This window comes from Cladophialophora immunda (assembly GCF_000835495.1).
Source record: "Cladophialophora immunda strain CBS 83496 unplaced genomic scaffold supercont1.6, whole genome shotgun sequence".
NCBI lineage: Eukaryota > Fungi > Ascomycota > Eurotiomycetes > Chaetothyriales > Herpotrichiellaceae > Cladophialophora > Cladophialophora immunda.
In genome coordinates, this window is record NW_015622546.1 from 772,897 (window position 1) to 787,695 (window position 14,799).

The following is a 14,799-nucleotide window of genomic DNA, read 5'->3' on the forward strand; positions in this document are numbered from 1 at the left end:
AACGTCAGGATAGGCTTGGCCTCCTTAATTTGAAGTGTTCTGTGGCGAGAGTATCGCAAAGCCCGAGGTCAGCGAAGCAGTTCTCCTCCTCGCTTCATTCTCAGCCGCCTTGGCGTCCGCCCTCCTAAGCGAAGGGTGTTCCGCTCACATGGACGTCTGGCCATGGAAGTGGAAAACCCCTCCTGGTTAGGCGTGGAAGTGGAGGACGAGCTGTCAACTATCGGGCTGTCAAAGAGTCTGGCGGAAAGTCCTTCCACACCGAAATCCGCGCCCAGACGCCCAGACGCCAAGACCCTTGGCAGCTGAAGTCTTCTTCCCTCCTCGGAGCTTGAAGGGGCGGGTGACGCTTGACTGTTTCTTGATTCTACAGGGCTGGTCCAGCTACGCCTCTGCGATTTTAAGCGAGGCTGCTTGTGTCCAGTACAGCCCCGGACTGGGAGAATCTTGTGATGCTTTGAGGGTCTCTCCGTCCACACCGCTTTCGGGCGCGATCTCCCCCCAAGAAATCTCTTTCTTTGTCTGCATTAGACACCTTTTCCTTGATAAGCTGTTCGACTTCGGCCCAGATCCAAGTCAAAAAAGTCACCTTTCGGCCAGTGTGGGAGTCTAGCCCCCGTGCATGATTTTCCTGCACGCCCAATCAAGACATGCGGCCAGCCCAAAGCGACCTGTTTGGTGGAAAAGGTTTCGTGTTCAGCCTCGTATCAGTTGGGGTCCAGACTTGGGTCCGCCAATCCGGGCCAATACAGTCCAGCCGCTAGAGTCAAGCCATGAGCTACCTGGCTTGCCTGTCGCCGCCTACATGCCCAGCAGTGACAACGCAAGGACGAATCTGCTGGGGGCTCAACTTCGTGTTCGTGCCACTTGCACAGAGGCAGATCCCGGACTCTGGTCTTGGGCGCTGGCACCTCCTCCCAAGGTGGTTCGTGTTCGAGGCCAGGGTCCGCTTGCTCCGGCTGTGGAAATGGCTATTGAGGTAGGGTCAATCATGAGCCATCCCGACCACTTGATCAAGGGTATATCGAACCCAGCCGCCGCAGCGCTGCAGATCTCCTCTTTTCTATCTTGGTCTCCCTCACTTCCTTCACATAGCACAGGGCGCTGCCCTCAAGCTTTGAGTTGCTGATACCGGTGTCAAACACCTGTCGGCTGTCATGATGAGGTTGGGAATGGCTTCTCCCTTATGTCTGCTTGTTTTTCCCTTTGTGGCGCTTGCGCAGTCCGTGGTCTACACCACCGACTCCAACGGCAATGCGTACACTACAACTGTCTACACTTCAGGCAGCACTTATGATGGAGCGACCACGAGCAGCTATTCAACCCCGACCAGTGTCCCTGCCATCCAGACCGTGCCATTCACGGGCCAGGCGTTGCTCGTGGGGACGTATGTTTGATATATTCGCGCTATCGCGACTATCGGTATTGATTTTTCTTGACCAGGTGTAACGTTGCTCGATTCACCCTCCTTACCTTCCCTGACGGTGGCACGATCGAAGTTCCCCTTGTGGGATGTTCCGACGACCGGCCAGAGTGCTGCCCATCACTGAATTTCACAAAATCCGAGCCAGAAGAGACGGGTTCTGCTTCCACATCGGCCACAGAGTCGAGCGATGAAGGAGACGGTCATGAGTCTACCACGTCGTGGACAGGCACAACTCCCAGTCCCACTCCAACGGGGATCGTTTCAATGCTGAGCAATGCCCCACTTACTATTTGTCCAAGGTATCATCAATCTTCCAAGTCCCAGGCTGCAAGGATGTCGGTCTGATATTTGACTACAGTGATATGGTTGACATCGATCCAGTCTGTTGGTGAGTCTCGGCCCTTTGCTGTGTCCATGCATTGTCTGGCGTGAACTGACGGCTCCACCAGCCCGATTGGCTTCACCACTTATGGCCAAAGCATCATCGGCAACCTCCCCTGTGTAAGCACATTAACCACGACACTCTCGCCCGATTCGGCCGTGCTGGCATCCATAACGTCGATGGTATCGGCCTCTCTGGTTGCTCAATCGGAAACGGCAACGACAACCCCAACCGTGAATGTCATCGTCAATCAGTAAGCTCAACCCAAGTCATCTGTGACCCTAGCCCACGGTTTGCTGTGTTGAAACTAACTTTCTTGCCAGGGTGTGGGCCCTAGGTCTCCCTTGCGCCGACGACGAAGAAGGTGGCGAAGAGGGAGGAGATCATACTCATTTAAGCACGGGCGCCAAAGTCGGGATCGGGGTGGGCGTTGGCGTCGCGGTTCTCCTCCTTATCGGCTTCCTCTGGGCTTGTCTCGCTGTCCGCCACCGTCGGCGGGCGAAGATGCGGAAACTCGAAGCCGCAAACACCGCAGCTGGCGGCCCCATCCGTCCAGAATCCGGGGCGTATGCCGCTGCTCGGGAGAACCCCAAACATATCTCCGTGGCGACGAACATGGCTCCGTCCCCGGCCATGGGCAGCCCGAACATGATGCAGCAGCAGCACCCGTACGGCTCGCCTACGCACGGATTCAGCCCGGCTTTTGGATACGCAGCGCCGCAAAGCCAGCCGCCGCAAATGATGCAGGTCCAGGACGCCTACGGCAATCCATACGGCATTCAGGCCCTCCCTCAAGGATACCCGCCGATGGGCTACCCACAACAATCCCAGTCCCCACCGCCGCCGTTCTACCCCTCGGGCGGCAGCTACGGCCAGGCAGGGCAATACAAAGACGCACCCGCCGAGGTCGCGGGGGACGAAGTCCGCCACTTCTCACCTCATCGTGAAAGCACGGGGTTCTCGGCCAGCGACACGCGCAGTCAGGTCACCTCGACCACCGCAGTGGGCAGTTCGCAACCAGGGACGGAGCAGAAACCGCCCGCGGAACTGAGTTCGCAGGGCAGGAGCGAATAGTTCGGAAAGATACCAGAATGAGAACGTGGGTAGTCGAGAGATGCTATTATGTAACGATGTGGTTTGTGTTTGGGCAACGATCTGGAAACACTCAAAATTTGGGATAATGGCGATAAAGTGAAAGGGAAATTGACGAGATATCAAAGGAACGAACGACCCTATCTTCGACGTATTACTTTTCAACATGGAGTACCCTACCTGTGGCTCTGTCGTTCCACGTTGCTGACTCAAGAATGGTCTAATTTCTCTTGCCTCTGAGTGCATTTGTTAAGACACTGGTGGCTAACATTGCTGGGGAATGCGAGCCATCGGCATCGGTTATGCGACGAGGCTCTCACCAATCGTTTTCAAAAGCGGATCTCGGCATAGATCTCCATTTAAAGACTAGTGCTTCTGAAGCAGGTCATACTCGATAGTTGAACCCAGTCCAGCCTTGGACGCTGAAACTCTGCACCTGATGCGCGACATCACATACACCTATGTATTTCCACTTCGGCGCGAACGAAGGCGAGTCGGCGGCATGGGTGTCGACGCTTGCATTTCCTCACTGGGGACAGCTCCCGACTCTTCCATTCGATCCCCTACCTGGGACACTCGATATGGCCATTGTCTGAGACCAGAAAGCACGGCCAGTGTCGATGAGTATTGAACGGATGCTGTATATAAGTGCCACAACTCCTTCCACAATGTCTCATTTTCCTCCCATCTATCAATATTGCAATCATTTGACACGCTCTACCCAATTGTGCATTGTCTTTGTCCGTATCAATTTGGCTCATGAGCTTCTGGAAACCTTGACAATATCTCCCCAAGTCTCGAGGACAAGAACGACAACAAGATGCTTGCTGCGGGTAAGTGATCTAATAAAATCTGGGCCTCACCGTCACTTATCAAATCCTTACAAGTTTGCTTGGCCTGTGTCGCCCTCTTCGCCGTCTTCCAACCCCTTCTCAGCTACCTCAACGATGCCAAACATCTTCGCAAGTTTCCAGCCCCTTCATATGCGGCTTTTTCCAGCCTTTGGCGAATCAGGCACAACATCAACAAACGTCACTTTGTGGCAATTCATCAAGCTCACCGGGACCTTGGAACCCATGTTCGGATCGCTCCAAACCACATCTCGATTTCGGATCCCAAGGCTATGAACGACATCTACGGTCACGGGGCTAATTTTCTCAAGGACGCCTGGTACGATGGCGGGGCTGGTGAACACCGAAACATGGGGGACACGAGGGTCAAGGCCGAACATCAAGCGAAACGGAAAATGTTTGCCCACGTTTTTGCCCAGAAGACCATTGCGAGCTTGGAACCCGTTGTCACCCAGAAGGCGGCCATGCTGGTACACGAGATCGACCGAAAGGCGGAAGCCGGCCAAGAAATCAACATCAGGCGTTATCTCAACTACTTCACCATCGACCTCATCACGGAACTTCTCTATGGAGAGTCCCTTGGCTGCCTCGAGCGTGGGGACGACGTGGTCGACGCCGAGACGCGCGAGGGCAAGCTCTACAAAACCGGGCTGATCCAATCCCTGCACCGTGCGATGAGCATCAACACCGCCCTCGGATTCGAAGCTCCTCTCCTTCCGTACACCAAGAAGCTGTTCGCCTGGCATCCCTACCGACGAGCCGGCGCGGACTTTGAAAACATCGTCTACCACAACACCATGAAACGCCTCCGGAACGCCGCTGCCGGCGGCGGCGGCGGCGGCGGCGGCGACGACTTTTTCCAGAGGCTCATGGTGAACAGCCGAGGCGAGAGGCTCGATCTCTCCATGGGCGAGATTCTCGCCGAATGCGGCGTGATCATGAACGCGGGCAGCGACACGACGACGGCGGCGCTCACCGGCACCATCTTCCTCCTTTACAAGAACCCCAGGGTCCTGGCGAAACTCCGCGAGGAACTCGATCCCGTCATGCGCAACCGCGACGTGCCCCTCTACGACAGTGTTGCCCACCTGCCCTATCTCCGCGCATGCATCGAGGAATCCCTTCGCGTGCGCCCCGCCAGCACGATGGGTCTGCCCCGAGTCGTTCCTGCGGGCGGCCGAATGATTGCCGGCAAATTCATCGACGAAGGCGTCACCGTCTCGGTGCCCACGTACACCCTGCTCCGCGACCCCGAGGCGTTTGAGAATCCAGATATGTTTGACCCGGACAGATGGATCAATGGTGACAGAGCGAAGATGTCAAAGGCGCATCTGCCGTTCAGCATTGGGCCAAGAGCGTGTATTGGAAGGAACATTGCCTATTTTGAGCAGATCATCCTGATTGCCACGTTGACGCACCTTTACGACTTCGAGTTGCCCTCTGAAGACTTCGAACTGGGCATCATTGAGAGATTCAATGCCAATCCAGATGAGCTGATCGTGAAATGTCGACGAAGACCTACTACACGTGGTTAGAAGCATCAACGATTTGTCCCGAGTGTTCGTGTGTATGTTGACCGTGGCCCACTTGAGAGGAAACGATAATCCGAGAGATGATATATGAGAAGCGGTTTGATGCTGGGTTATCAACGAATGATAATTCTGAGGAACGCTGGTGGCGGTGGGTGCGTGTCGATGACATATGTGGAGCTGCGACGGTATCATGGGACCCAACTCTTCACACCGTCAAGTCACCGGACCATAGGCTGCGCAGCGTAGCAGTTCTCTGGGGGAAATCCAGGGTTTCAAGACACTGTCAGGTATTTGATCGACGTAGCACTGCCGGAAGATAATCACAAATTGGAACGACCGGCGTTTGAGAGGTCCACAGCACTCTGCGAAGTGATATGGAGTACTTTTCGTCACACAGCCCCGGCCGCTGCGATTCCCCCGAATGACTTCGACCACGTCCTATTCAGGCGGATCAGCTTCCAATCTGACGAGACCGCGCGCAGCGCCTTCGCGGGAAAGTGGAGGCGGCCAGACCCAGCGAGGCTGTGCAGGTGGGAATGCCGTCTCTCGTCCAAGGCGCGACGGGGGGGGATGCCACTCCGCATATATGCAACCAACGAGCCGGCGAAATGATCCCTCGCCCTGATTTCGTCAGATATTGAGACGGAGTCCGCTGTACCTTTGTACAGTGGCCCTTCCCCAAGGACAGTGCAGTGGATTTGCGAGACATGCCCGTCTGAGGATGGCACTATTCTACAAGGCAGACTTTCGCTCTGGGAACCGGATTGCCCATAAAGGGGGGGAATCCGCTGGTGAGATGGAGTAAACCTAACCCTTCCTGGCCCGGTGAAAAGACGTTTTAGTCAGGAAGTCGCCCAAATCTCCTTCGACCGCTCCACCGTCCAAGAGACGCTCTTCTTGATACGCCTTGGGGCGCATTGCTCGTTCAGTGCCAGTGCCGCATTCGCGCACTGGACGTTCATATCAAGGCTCAGTGGCTCATCTGTGTCGAACCAGCAAGAGCCAGTCGCGAGGATAAGCCATGTGCGAACGCGGTGGGCGTGAATCCGAGGATACCTAGCGAATACCTTGGGATCCAAAGTGTCGCTGATGGAAGTACCGGCTAGTAGTCATCCTCACCGATGGGGGTTCCAGGGATTTCGTGCCGGCCAGAATCTTTCGCGACGACCAATGTGATTCTTCGATCTGGTATCTTGCGGTGGTTTCATCGATTACATCATTTTCTATGGTATCGCGCTGAAAATTGTGTCGATTGCTGGTTAGACATCCCTGGTGCACCAGTAGGTCATCATCTCCACGGAAGATGGGTGAATAGCGGCTACCCTGGACGCAATCAGATGCGGGGACTTTTCTGGCCATCCGTTCCAATGCTAAGCCTTTTGCCGAAGCCTCTCAAGGCGGAGTTGCTGTGCATTGAATGCTAGTACAGTCGGATGAGCGGCAGATAGTCCTCAATGGTATGACACGACCAGGTAAATATGCCGCATGTTGACGAGAGCTCTGACGATCCTACGTACTCGGCTAGATTCGATACGATACCCCAGAACGAGCTTCTTGTTCAGACCGCCTTCGAAGACTACTAAAATAAGAAGCACCATGGTCGATTGCGAATCGGAACGTCACTGTGACGGGACTGAACGCCGCGCAATCCCACAACACCTTCCTTTTTGCCGTGGCCAGACGCACCACCCCAATGGCACTGGCACACCTGCATGCTGCCTTTTCGATACCTCTGATGCCGGAGTTTCTTCAACCATCAGGATGATGCCCAAGTAGTGTCGACTCCGTACGAGCATGTCTACTTGTCTCCTTTCGTGTACCGACACTGCCAGCTGCGAGTGAGCCTTGCCTTGGCATATAAATCCTTCGTGGCTGGGGTTGCATGTGGGACGAGATTGTCCTTCTCCAATCCAACCACAATTCGGATGCTGAAATTGATCATTCGGTTACGGAAGATTGTTCATCTCGTGCCTCCGTGACAAGTTAATCCAAACTGACTGGATGAGTAATTTTCCTACGGTCGTTCCCCGACATCGCGTTCCGCCATCTCCCCACCAACCGACCGTTGGAAAGTCATTTGATGTTCAGACTGATTTTCCAAGTACTGCAATGAACTAGACCAGAGCTACCTGGGGATGCAACGACTCGATTCGATTTTGCGATCATGCTCGGATACGTCGTCGTGGGGTGACTTGGTGGTGGCGTTGATATTTTTATCCCAGGCTTCGACCAGTTACAATGCTAACTTGACTGGGAAAGATTCTCGAAAGGCTGCTGGATCGTCAAGAGGTTGTGGATGCCGAATGCCGACCTGTGACATGACATTGAGGTTGAGGGGGAGCCCTCGTTGTCTGCACAAGATAACATGCCGGGCATGCAGGGCGATGGGCGCACCTGACGTGACCTGTGCTTAGCTTGAGCATCCTTGAGCATCCAGAAAGCCCAGCAAATCACTGACCTGGTGATGGCCCGAGGCAGACAGGAAGACCACAGTCTCATCAGGAGGTGGAGATGTCCTGGCTGCAGTGCCACTTCTGTGGTTCTCTTTGACAGGTCGAAACTCCAACAGTCCATGTACGCCCCCCAGCCGGAACCAGTGCTTACCGGGGCATTGCTCGTACGATGCGCTCCTCCAACGCCCATCCTTCTCCCCCTCGGCCGCGCTAATATCCTTCGCATCGGAATACGAGGGCCACGTCCTTCATTCGGGATCGCTTGGCAGGCGCACATCGTGGAAATGGTCTTCTGGGTCTTCTTCGGACAACAAGGATCCGTGCAGAGGTCGGCTAGCGGATACCTGTGGACAAGCAGCATCTTTGGCGCCCCGTGACTGAGGGAGGATAGCTGCGCGAGTAACAGGTGGTGATGGGCGCGATAGGGGGGGTTCCATGCTGCCAGAAATAGCGTGCTTCAGGGTGAGTTTTAGGCGCAAGGAGCCCGTGGGTGGGAGGGGGATGGGAGGTGGCAGACGGGAGAGCGTTATCCACACATCCAGACCCTTAGGCTTCTGCGCGCCAATCACACCGGCCCAGTTCCCCAGTCTGACGGCTCGCTCTCCTGCTAGCCTCTCCCTCCTGCTGCTCCTCCGCCCTCGTTCAGATCTCCCTCTCACACGATGGTACGAGGTATATTAGTCCCCCATGTCATGACGACTTAGATTACCAGTCGTCCTTCCTGTCTAATCCCTCCTTGACCGTTAAGTCGCTGTCGCAACTTGCCCGGTGCAAAAACAAAACCCAACCGTCCATCCCACCTCTATCACCACCGCTCTCTCTCTTGCACCTCCGTCTGTGAGTGCGTCGCGAGAACATTCGCTTGTCGCCCATCCTGTCGTCGTCCACGCGTCCCTTAGTGTCCGAATCAGACCCTTCGACAATGGATTCTCCTCGTGAGTCTGGGGTCGACACTGGCAAGACTGCCGCGCCCCCAATCGGTTTCCGTCCTCAGAACGGCGGTGTCATCAAGGTGCAGCCTCCGCGACGTGAGGACCTGCAACCCTCGTATGCGCAGACTCTACAAGACTCTCCGGAAGACGTTAATGGCTGGTACGGTTCCATGAGTACGTATCCGCGCTCGCGCTCACGCCCACGCCCTCAAAGAAGCTCGGACCACCCTGCTAACATCTGGCGCAGTCAACACCCTCGGACAGTGCATCGGTTGCATGGGCGCCATTCCATGCTGCATCATCTGCCCGAACCCTTACAAGCCCGTCTCTCAAGGAAACGTCGGCTTGGTCACCAAGTTTGGTCGCTTCTCGCGCGCCGTCGATCCCGGTTTGGTCAAAGTCAATCCTCTTTCCGAACGCCTCATTCAGGTCGATGTCAAGATTCAAATCGTGGAAGTGCCAAGACAGGTGTGCATGACGAAGGACAACGTGACCCTCAATTTGACGTCGGTCATCTATTACCACATTACATCTCCTCACAAGGCCGCGTTTGGGATTTCCAATATTCGCCAGGCCTTGGTGGAACGCACCCAGACCACCCTCCGTCACGTGGTGGGCGCTCGCGTGCTTCAAGATGTGATCGAACGACGTGAAGAGATTGCTCAGTCCATCGGAGAGATCATTGAGGAGGTCGCCGCCGGCTGGGGTGTCCAGGTTGAATCCATGCTCATCAAGGACATCATCTTCAGCAACGACCTCCAAGACTCGCTGTCAATGGCCGCTCAATCCAAGAGAATCGGTGAATCCAAGGTCATTGCTGCACGTGCTGAGGTCGAATCGGCCAAGCTTATGAGACAAGCGGCCGACATCTTGAGCTCGGCACCTGCCATGCAAATCAGATATCTTGAAGCCATGCAAGCCATGGCCAAGACCGCCAACAGCAAGGTCATTTTCTTGCCCGCCACCAACCAGACCATGCCCACTGACATGAACGCCATGCTGCAAAGCCAAACCACTGGTGAAGGGAGTGGTTACAATTCCAAGTCAAACACCGGCAACGCTTTCAACATGGACAGCAACGATGGCTTCCAACAGGCCATGAACGCCAGAGTCATTGAGAACATCTGAAGGATGGGCAAGGCTTTCTGATCCTCAATACCCAGTTTCCGGACGAAATGCGCGCGCTCTAAAGACCACACTGATGGCACGGAGGGGGAGAGGGAGAGGGAGAGAGCGAAAGCTGGATTGAACGTTCATGAGACGTGGTGGGCTTGGCTATGATTTGCACTGAAAATTCGGCGTACCTCCTGTTTGTTTTCCCTTTTTGAGATACCCCTTGATGAGTATCAACATTCGCTTTGAGTTTTTGTGTATCATCATTTCCTTATCCTCGAGCGAGGAATTGCCTCACTGAAAATCGACTTTGGGGCTGAAGCACAAGCCCAAGCCTGTTAGGCTGCAACTACAGCAAGTAATGAGCTACATGACACTCTTCCTCTCTCTCTCTGTTTCCGCTTGTTCTCAATGGTACCACTGGTTCCTTACTCGTTCGTATTGAGCCCATCGCCACCGCAACCGCCGATCCGATTGGTGAGGGCGCCTGGAAGTGAGTCGCTGACAATCGGCGCCTTGGTCGTCAGTATCAACTAAAGTCCGTGCTTCGCGTGCGGCCGCGTTCGGCCGAACCATCTGCATCTGCTTGACCGTATTTTCAGATTCTCCTTTGCGAGCCCACAGACTCTCATGTTCGAGTTTCGGCCGCAGTGCAAATTATGCTTTCCTGTTCGGTGAAGCGCATGGAGGATTCTTGCGGGGAGGGGCCGCTGGGCTTACTCACATTGGCGCACGAAAATCGGGAGATCGGTCGTGGTCCTGGTTAGGAAATGGCCATGCCATGGAGATAGCGTATCTCCCAATGGATTGCATCTCTCTGCCTAGTTGGAGGGGATATTTAACACGGCAGGTTCTCTGCTCGCCCTCGGATCAGCAAATAGCCACTCAACAGACCCGAAGACTTCCACAGAAAGAACAGCTTCGCATCCAAAGTTGACGCCCAACGTTCTTTGGTCGAAAGATAACCAATTCTTACCACGTGTCCACGAGATTCCGTCGAGATGAAAACTTTCAGTCGAGAGACCACGGGCGACGAAGTTGTCAAAGAGTTCGCCGACCGAGTCGAGGGCAAGACGAGTTAGTTCTCCTCGTCGTGAATGGGCCAATGGCTCGGGTGGTACCTCGATACTGACAACCCATCTAGTCGTCGTGACGGGCGCCAGTGAGAAAGGCCTCGGAGGAGAGACCGCCGTTGCCCTCGCACATGGCAACCCTGCACACTTGATCCTCCTGGCTCGCTCTCAAACCCGCGTGGAGTCGATCATGTCCCGTATCAAAGAAATCAACCCTGCCATCAAGGTCGACTTCGTCCCTGTATCCCTCGACGACTTCGATTCCGTCCGAGCTGCCGCGGCCACCATCAACGGCAAGATCTCCAAGCTCGACATTCTCATCAACAACGCGGGGATCATGGCAATTGAGAAATACACGACCAACAAAAACGGGATTGAAATCCAATTTGCAACCAACCACCTAGGTCATTTCCTGTTCACGAAACTCTTGTTTCCCAAGATTCTCGCCGCGGGGCCTGGAGCGAGGATCGTCAACTTGACCAGCCTCGGCCACAAAATCGGCCCCTTCCGTTTCGAGGCCTACAATTTTGCCGGCGGTAAGGATTATGACCCGTGGTCAGGCTACGGCCAGTCCAAGACGGCCAACGTTCTCTTTTCGCTGTATCTGGCGAACAAGCTTCGGGACCGTGGGATTCAGAGCTACGCCGTCCACCCGGGCGGCATATACGAGACCCAGCTCGGGACCCATATCACTGATATTCCCAAGGCGCTCGGGAGCATTGAGGCGATCGCGCAGAAGAACACCGGCCGACACTTCCCGCTCGCAGAGGACCTCCCGAAGAGCATGGCGCAGGGAATCTCCACAACCCTGGTCGCGGCTTTAGATCCTAGGATTGAACCGCAGAGCGGCATGTATATGGCGGATTGCCAGTGTCAAAACACGTACGAGTATGCGGAGAGCATGGAGGGCGCGGAGAAGTTGTGGAAACTGAGCGAGGAATTGGTGGGAGAGAAGTTTGACCTCTAATGGAGGCTTCGGTAGCATAGATTCCGATCCGTTCAGGATCGCCAGAAGATCGAACTGCGTAGATAGCTAGGACTCGTGGTAGACGAAGGACAGAATATGCATGTTGGAACTCATCCATCCAGGTATACCAGGAGAGCATCCTACTACGCTGCGACCTGCGGCTGTTCTAGAATCTCGGCCCCTGTATGGTCAGCCTCGTGCGTTGACTACGTGTGGGGGTGGCATTTCTAAGTCCAGGAAAAAGCCACCCATCCACAGCAACTATTCATACTCTTCCCAAGTGCTCCAACAATGGTTGGAACCATCTCATGGAATATGGGCAGCCACAGATCATGCGCCACACCACCCCCGCGCCACAATATGGGGAGTTTTCTATCCAACCTTCCACAAACGGCCAGGTGGGGTCAGAGTGCCACTGCCGACGTTTGACGGGGGTTTTCCGATGTGGGTGAGTCTGGCGGGGCTGATGCTGCATCGAAGCTCCCTCGGAGGCCCCTACACGGTTAAGAGATTGTCATCGGAGAGGCAGAGCTCTTCAATCGAGCAGTCCGTGTGCCAATCACAGTCAGCCGACCGCTCTCTTTGCAATTGCCGCCCCCAGACGAACCCCCAGTGGCGGTCCTATTGGAGGAAATGGGATGGCCAGGGGCACCATATCACACGAGGTTCTCGATCGTGGAGTGAAGCCATCGGCAGAACGATGCGAACCAAGCCCAGTTGCGCGGGGGGTGTGCGTTCTTGTAGATATAGTGACGATGGGTATATTCCTTGCGTCTTCTTCCAGTTGTTTGTCGCTTCTCTTCCTCCCTACCTCTAGGCCACAGCATTGGGGAATCGTGTCTCGTCTGGAGAACCGCTTGTGAAGATGAAGGTTGAGCACTCCCCGTCTTCGGCAGCGGGCCAGTCTCTTGTTGCCCAAGCCCTGGCAGTTCTGAAGGCAAATCTGCTCCTTTTGGCAGTGGTTTTACTCGTCACCCGTTGCCTCTACAAGCGTTATGCCTCGCCTTTGCGAAATGTGCCTGGGCCGTGGCTGGCGTCGTGCTCGAGGCTCTGGAAAGGTCCTCCTCCTCCTCCTCCTCCTCCTCATCTCACCCATTCTCTTCTCTCATCATGCCGGCTGACTTCTCGTCTGAACAGTGTGGAGTACGTACAATGGGCACACCGAGTTGGATCATATAGCTTTGCACAGGAAATACGGTAAGCCCCAGCACCACGAAACGTGACGAAGGGGCCCAAAATCTCACCGCATGCAGGGCCTGTGGTCAGAACCGCCCCCAACGAGGTATCTTTCGGCACTTGCAATGCCGCCAAAGACATTTTTGCTGTGGGCAAGGGCTTCCACAAGACGATGTTTTACAGTGTCTTTCCACCAAAGGTAAGCCCACTGACAGCCGTATCCCCTCCCCCCCCCTTTCTGTGGGACCGGGATCGAGGAAATGGAGCGTTGACGCGCGGTATAGCACGCACCGGACATCTTCACCGAAGTGCGCGAATGGAAGCACGCGCAGATGAAACGCTATGCCGTCACTCCCTACAGCCTTGCGCAGATGCAGAAGCGGTCGGAGCCGATCGAGGGCATGATCAAGCTCTTGATGGAGCACTTGGAGAAGTACGCCACCGAGAACAGGCGGGTGTGCAACCTGGGCAATCTGCTGCACTACTTCGCTTTCGATGTATGCCTGTCCCGGTCCCTTTTCACGCGGTGGTTGCTCAGGTCCTTTTAGGTACTTGGAGAGGTTGCCTTCTCGCGCCAGTTCGGCTTCTTGGAACAAGAAGTCGACATCGAAGGCTCGATCAAGAACATCGACGACGTTCAATGGTACGACGGCATCGTGGGCCACATTGCGGAATACGACATCCTCCTCCGAAACAACCCAGTGCGACCATACCTGGGCCTGCAGATGAAGCCGACCACGATGACGAAAATCGCAGTCGCCGAGCTCGAGAAGCGGAAACAGAAGGACGGGACCTACGATTCGACAGGTATCGATCTCCTGGCCGAACTGTTAAGAGCGCATGAGGCGAACCCGGAGAAGTTTTCGGTGAATGATGTGTTTAGCATTGCTCACGGCGCCGTGTAAGTGGTGCTGCTATGGGGTTATTCTACGTATGCTCATGTGTGTGGTTGCAGGTTTGCGGGATCCGACTCCACAGCCTCGACAATGCAATCGTTCTTCTACCTGGTCCTCAACGCTCCCAAGGTCTACGCCAACCTCTGCCAGGAGATCGACGAGGCTCAAAAGGCGGGTAAGCTGTCGGAAATCGTGACCTACGCCGAAGCACAGGCTCTGCCTTACTTCCAGGCGTGCTTGAAGGAGGCCATGCGAGTCCGCCCAGCAGTTGGTCTGGGAATATACCGCAAAACCCCGCCCGAAGGTGTTGAAATTGACGGCAAGTTCTACCCCGGCGGGATCGAAGTTGCTGTCAATGGATGGGTCCTGCACCGAGACGCCGCGATTTTTGGAGACGATTGTGAGGAATTCAGACCAGAGAGATGGTTTGAGCGTGACGCGAAATTGATGGGTTCGCATTTGTATCAGGTATGTTCGAGGCCCCCTTCTCCCACCGACTGCTCTTCAAGAGCTTGTTTGGGTTGAGAGATGCTGACTGTGCCGCTTTTGCAATACAGTTCGGAGGAGGCAGCCATCTCTGCATTGGCCGTAACCTGGCACTATTTGAAATGAATAAGACCCTCATACAGATCCTGAGGGAGTACGACGTGACTCTCGTGCATCCCGGACGGCCGTTGGCGTATCACTCGACCTTTTTCGTGGTTCAGGAGGGGCTCGAGGTGTATCTGCGCAAGAGGAGTGAGAAGGCATAATAGATCGGTCTCATTTGCGGCGTGGTGTAGCAATGGAAGAGGAGCTCGAGGAATAGGTGGCATTTCCGATTTTGCTTCAGTGGGTTTGCTGGAGTTTACTTACATGCACAAAGACAGCTTAGCATTCTGAAAAGGGCCCAAATGAGAACCAGGCCAT

The 14,799-nt window shown here is 55.0% G+C and overlaps 6 protein-coding genes across 6 annotated transcripts; all 6 read left to right on the forward strand.

Moving 5' to 3' along the window:
* Positions 1 to 619: 619 nt before the first annotated feature.
* Positions 620 to 1,126, forward strand: PV07_09875 (uncharacterized protein; the record flags this gene model as incomplete). Its single annotated transcript, XM_016397168.1, has 1 exon — positions 620 to 1,126. The coding sequence occupies one exon, from the start codon at positions 620 to 622 to the stop codon at positions 1,124 to 1,126; it is 507 nt and encodes a 168-aa protein (XP_016244359.1).
* A 28-nt stretch (positions 1,127 to 1,154) lies between these two features.
* Positions 1,155 to 2,879, forward strand: PV07_09876 (uncharacterized protein; the record flags this gene model as incomplete). Its single annotated transcript, XM_016397169.1, has 5 exons — positions 1,155 to 1,384; positions 1,441 to 1,722; positions 1,782 to 1,811; positions 1,873 to 2,058; positions 2,129 to 2,879. 5 exons carry the CDS (start codon positions 1,155 to 1,157, stop codon positions 2,877 to 2,879), a joined length of 1,479 nt encoding a protein of 492 aa, XP_016244360.1.
* Positions 2,880 to 3,424: 545 nt separating this feature from the next.
* On the forward strand, positions 3,425 to 5,626 carry PV07_09877 (uncharacterized protein). The gene is made up of 2 exons (XM_016397170.1): positions 3,425 to 3,730; positions 3,785 to 5,626. Exons 1-2 carry the CDS (start codon positions 3,718 to 3,720, stop codon positions 5,281 to 5,283), a joined length of 1,512 nt encoding a protein of 503 aa, XP_016244361.1. The 5' UTR covers positions 3,425 to 3,717; the 3' UTR covers positions 5,284 to 5,626.
* Positions 5,627 to 8,362: 2,736 nt separating this feature from the next.
* On the forward strand, positions 8,363 to 10,178 carry PV07_09878 (uncharacterized protein). Its single transcript, XM_016397171.1, has 2 exons — positions 8,363 to 8,839; positions 8,913 to 10,178. Exons 1-2 carry the CDS (start codon positions 8,656 to 8,658, stop codon positions 9,791 to 9,793), a joined length of 1,065 nt encoding a protein of 354 aa, XP_016244362.1. The 5' UTR covers positions 8,363 to 8,655; the 3' UTR covers positions 9,794 to 10,178.
* Positions 10,179 to 10,511: 333 nt separating this feature from the next.
* On the forward strand, positions 10,512 to 11,934 carry PV07_09879 (uncharacterized protein). The gene is made up of 2 exons (XM_016397172.1): positions 10,512 to 10,855; positions 10,923 to 11,934. The coding sequence occupies exons 1-2, from the start codon at positions 10,780 to 10,782 to the stop codon at positions 11,816 to 11,818; spliced, it is 972 nt and encodes a 323-aa protein (XP_016244363.1). The 5' UTR covers positions 10,512 to 10,779; the 3' UTR covers positions 11,819 to 11,934.
* A 683-nt stretch (positions 11,935 to 12,617) lies between these two features.
* PV07_09880 (uncharacterized protein) lies at positions 12,618 to 14,781 on the forward strand. The gene is made up of 7 exons (XM_016397173.1): positions 12,618 to 12,876; positions 12,956 to 13,015; positions 13,072 to 13,193; positions 13,279 to 13,491; positions 13,543 to 13,895; positions 13,950 to 14,358; positions 14,448 to 14,781. The coding sequence occupies exons 1-7, from the start codon at positions 12,684 to 12,686 to the stop codon at positions 14,640 to 14,642; spliced, it is 1,545 nt and encodes a 514-aa protein (XP_016244364.1). The 5' UTR covers positions 12,618 to 12,683; the 3' UTR covers positions 14,643 to 14,781.
* The last annotated feature ends 18 nt before the right edge of the window (positions 14,782 to 14,799 follow it).

What these genes read in the sequence shown, in the direction of transcription:
- PV07_09878 (XM_016397171.1), top strand. Translation starts at nt 8,656, where the DNA reads ATGGATTCTCCTCGTGAGTCTGGGGTCGACACTGGCAAGACTGCCGCG. An exon ending in TGGCTGGTACGGTTCCATGA is followed by an intron (nt 8,840 to 8,912) that starts GTACGTATCCGC and finishes CATCTGGCGCAG; the next exon opens with TCAACACCCTCGGACAGTGC.
- PV07_09880 (XM_016397173.1), top strand. Translation starts at nt 12,684, where the DNA reads ATGAAGGTTGAGCACTCCCCGTCTTCGGCAGCGGGCCAGTCTCTTGTT. An exon ending in GTGCTCGAGGCTCTGGAAAG is followed by an intron (nt 12,877 to 12,955) that starts GTCCTCCTCCTC and finishes TCGTCTGAACAG; the next exon opens with TGTGGAGTACGTACAATGGG. An exon ending in TGCACTACTTCGCTTTCGAT is followed by an intron (nt 13,492 to 13,542) that starts GTATGCCTGTCC and finishes AGGTCCTTTTAG; the next exon opens with GTACTTGGAGAGGTTGCCTT.
- PV07_09879 (XM_016397172.1), top strand. Translation starts at nt 10,780, where the DNA reads ATGAAAACTTTCAGTCGAGAGACCACGGGCGACGAAGTTGTCAAAGAG. An exon ending in CCGAGTCGAGGGCAAGACGA is followed by an intron (nt 10,856 to 10,922) that starts GTTAGTTCTCCT and finishes CAACCCATCTAG; the next exon opens with TCGTCGTGACGGGCGCCAGT.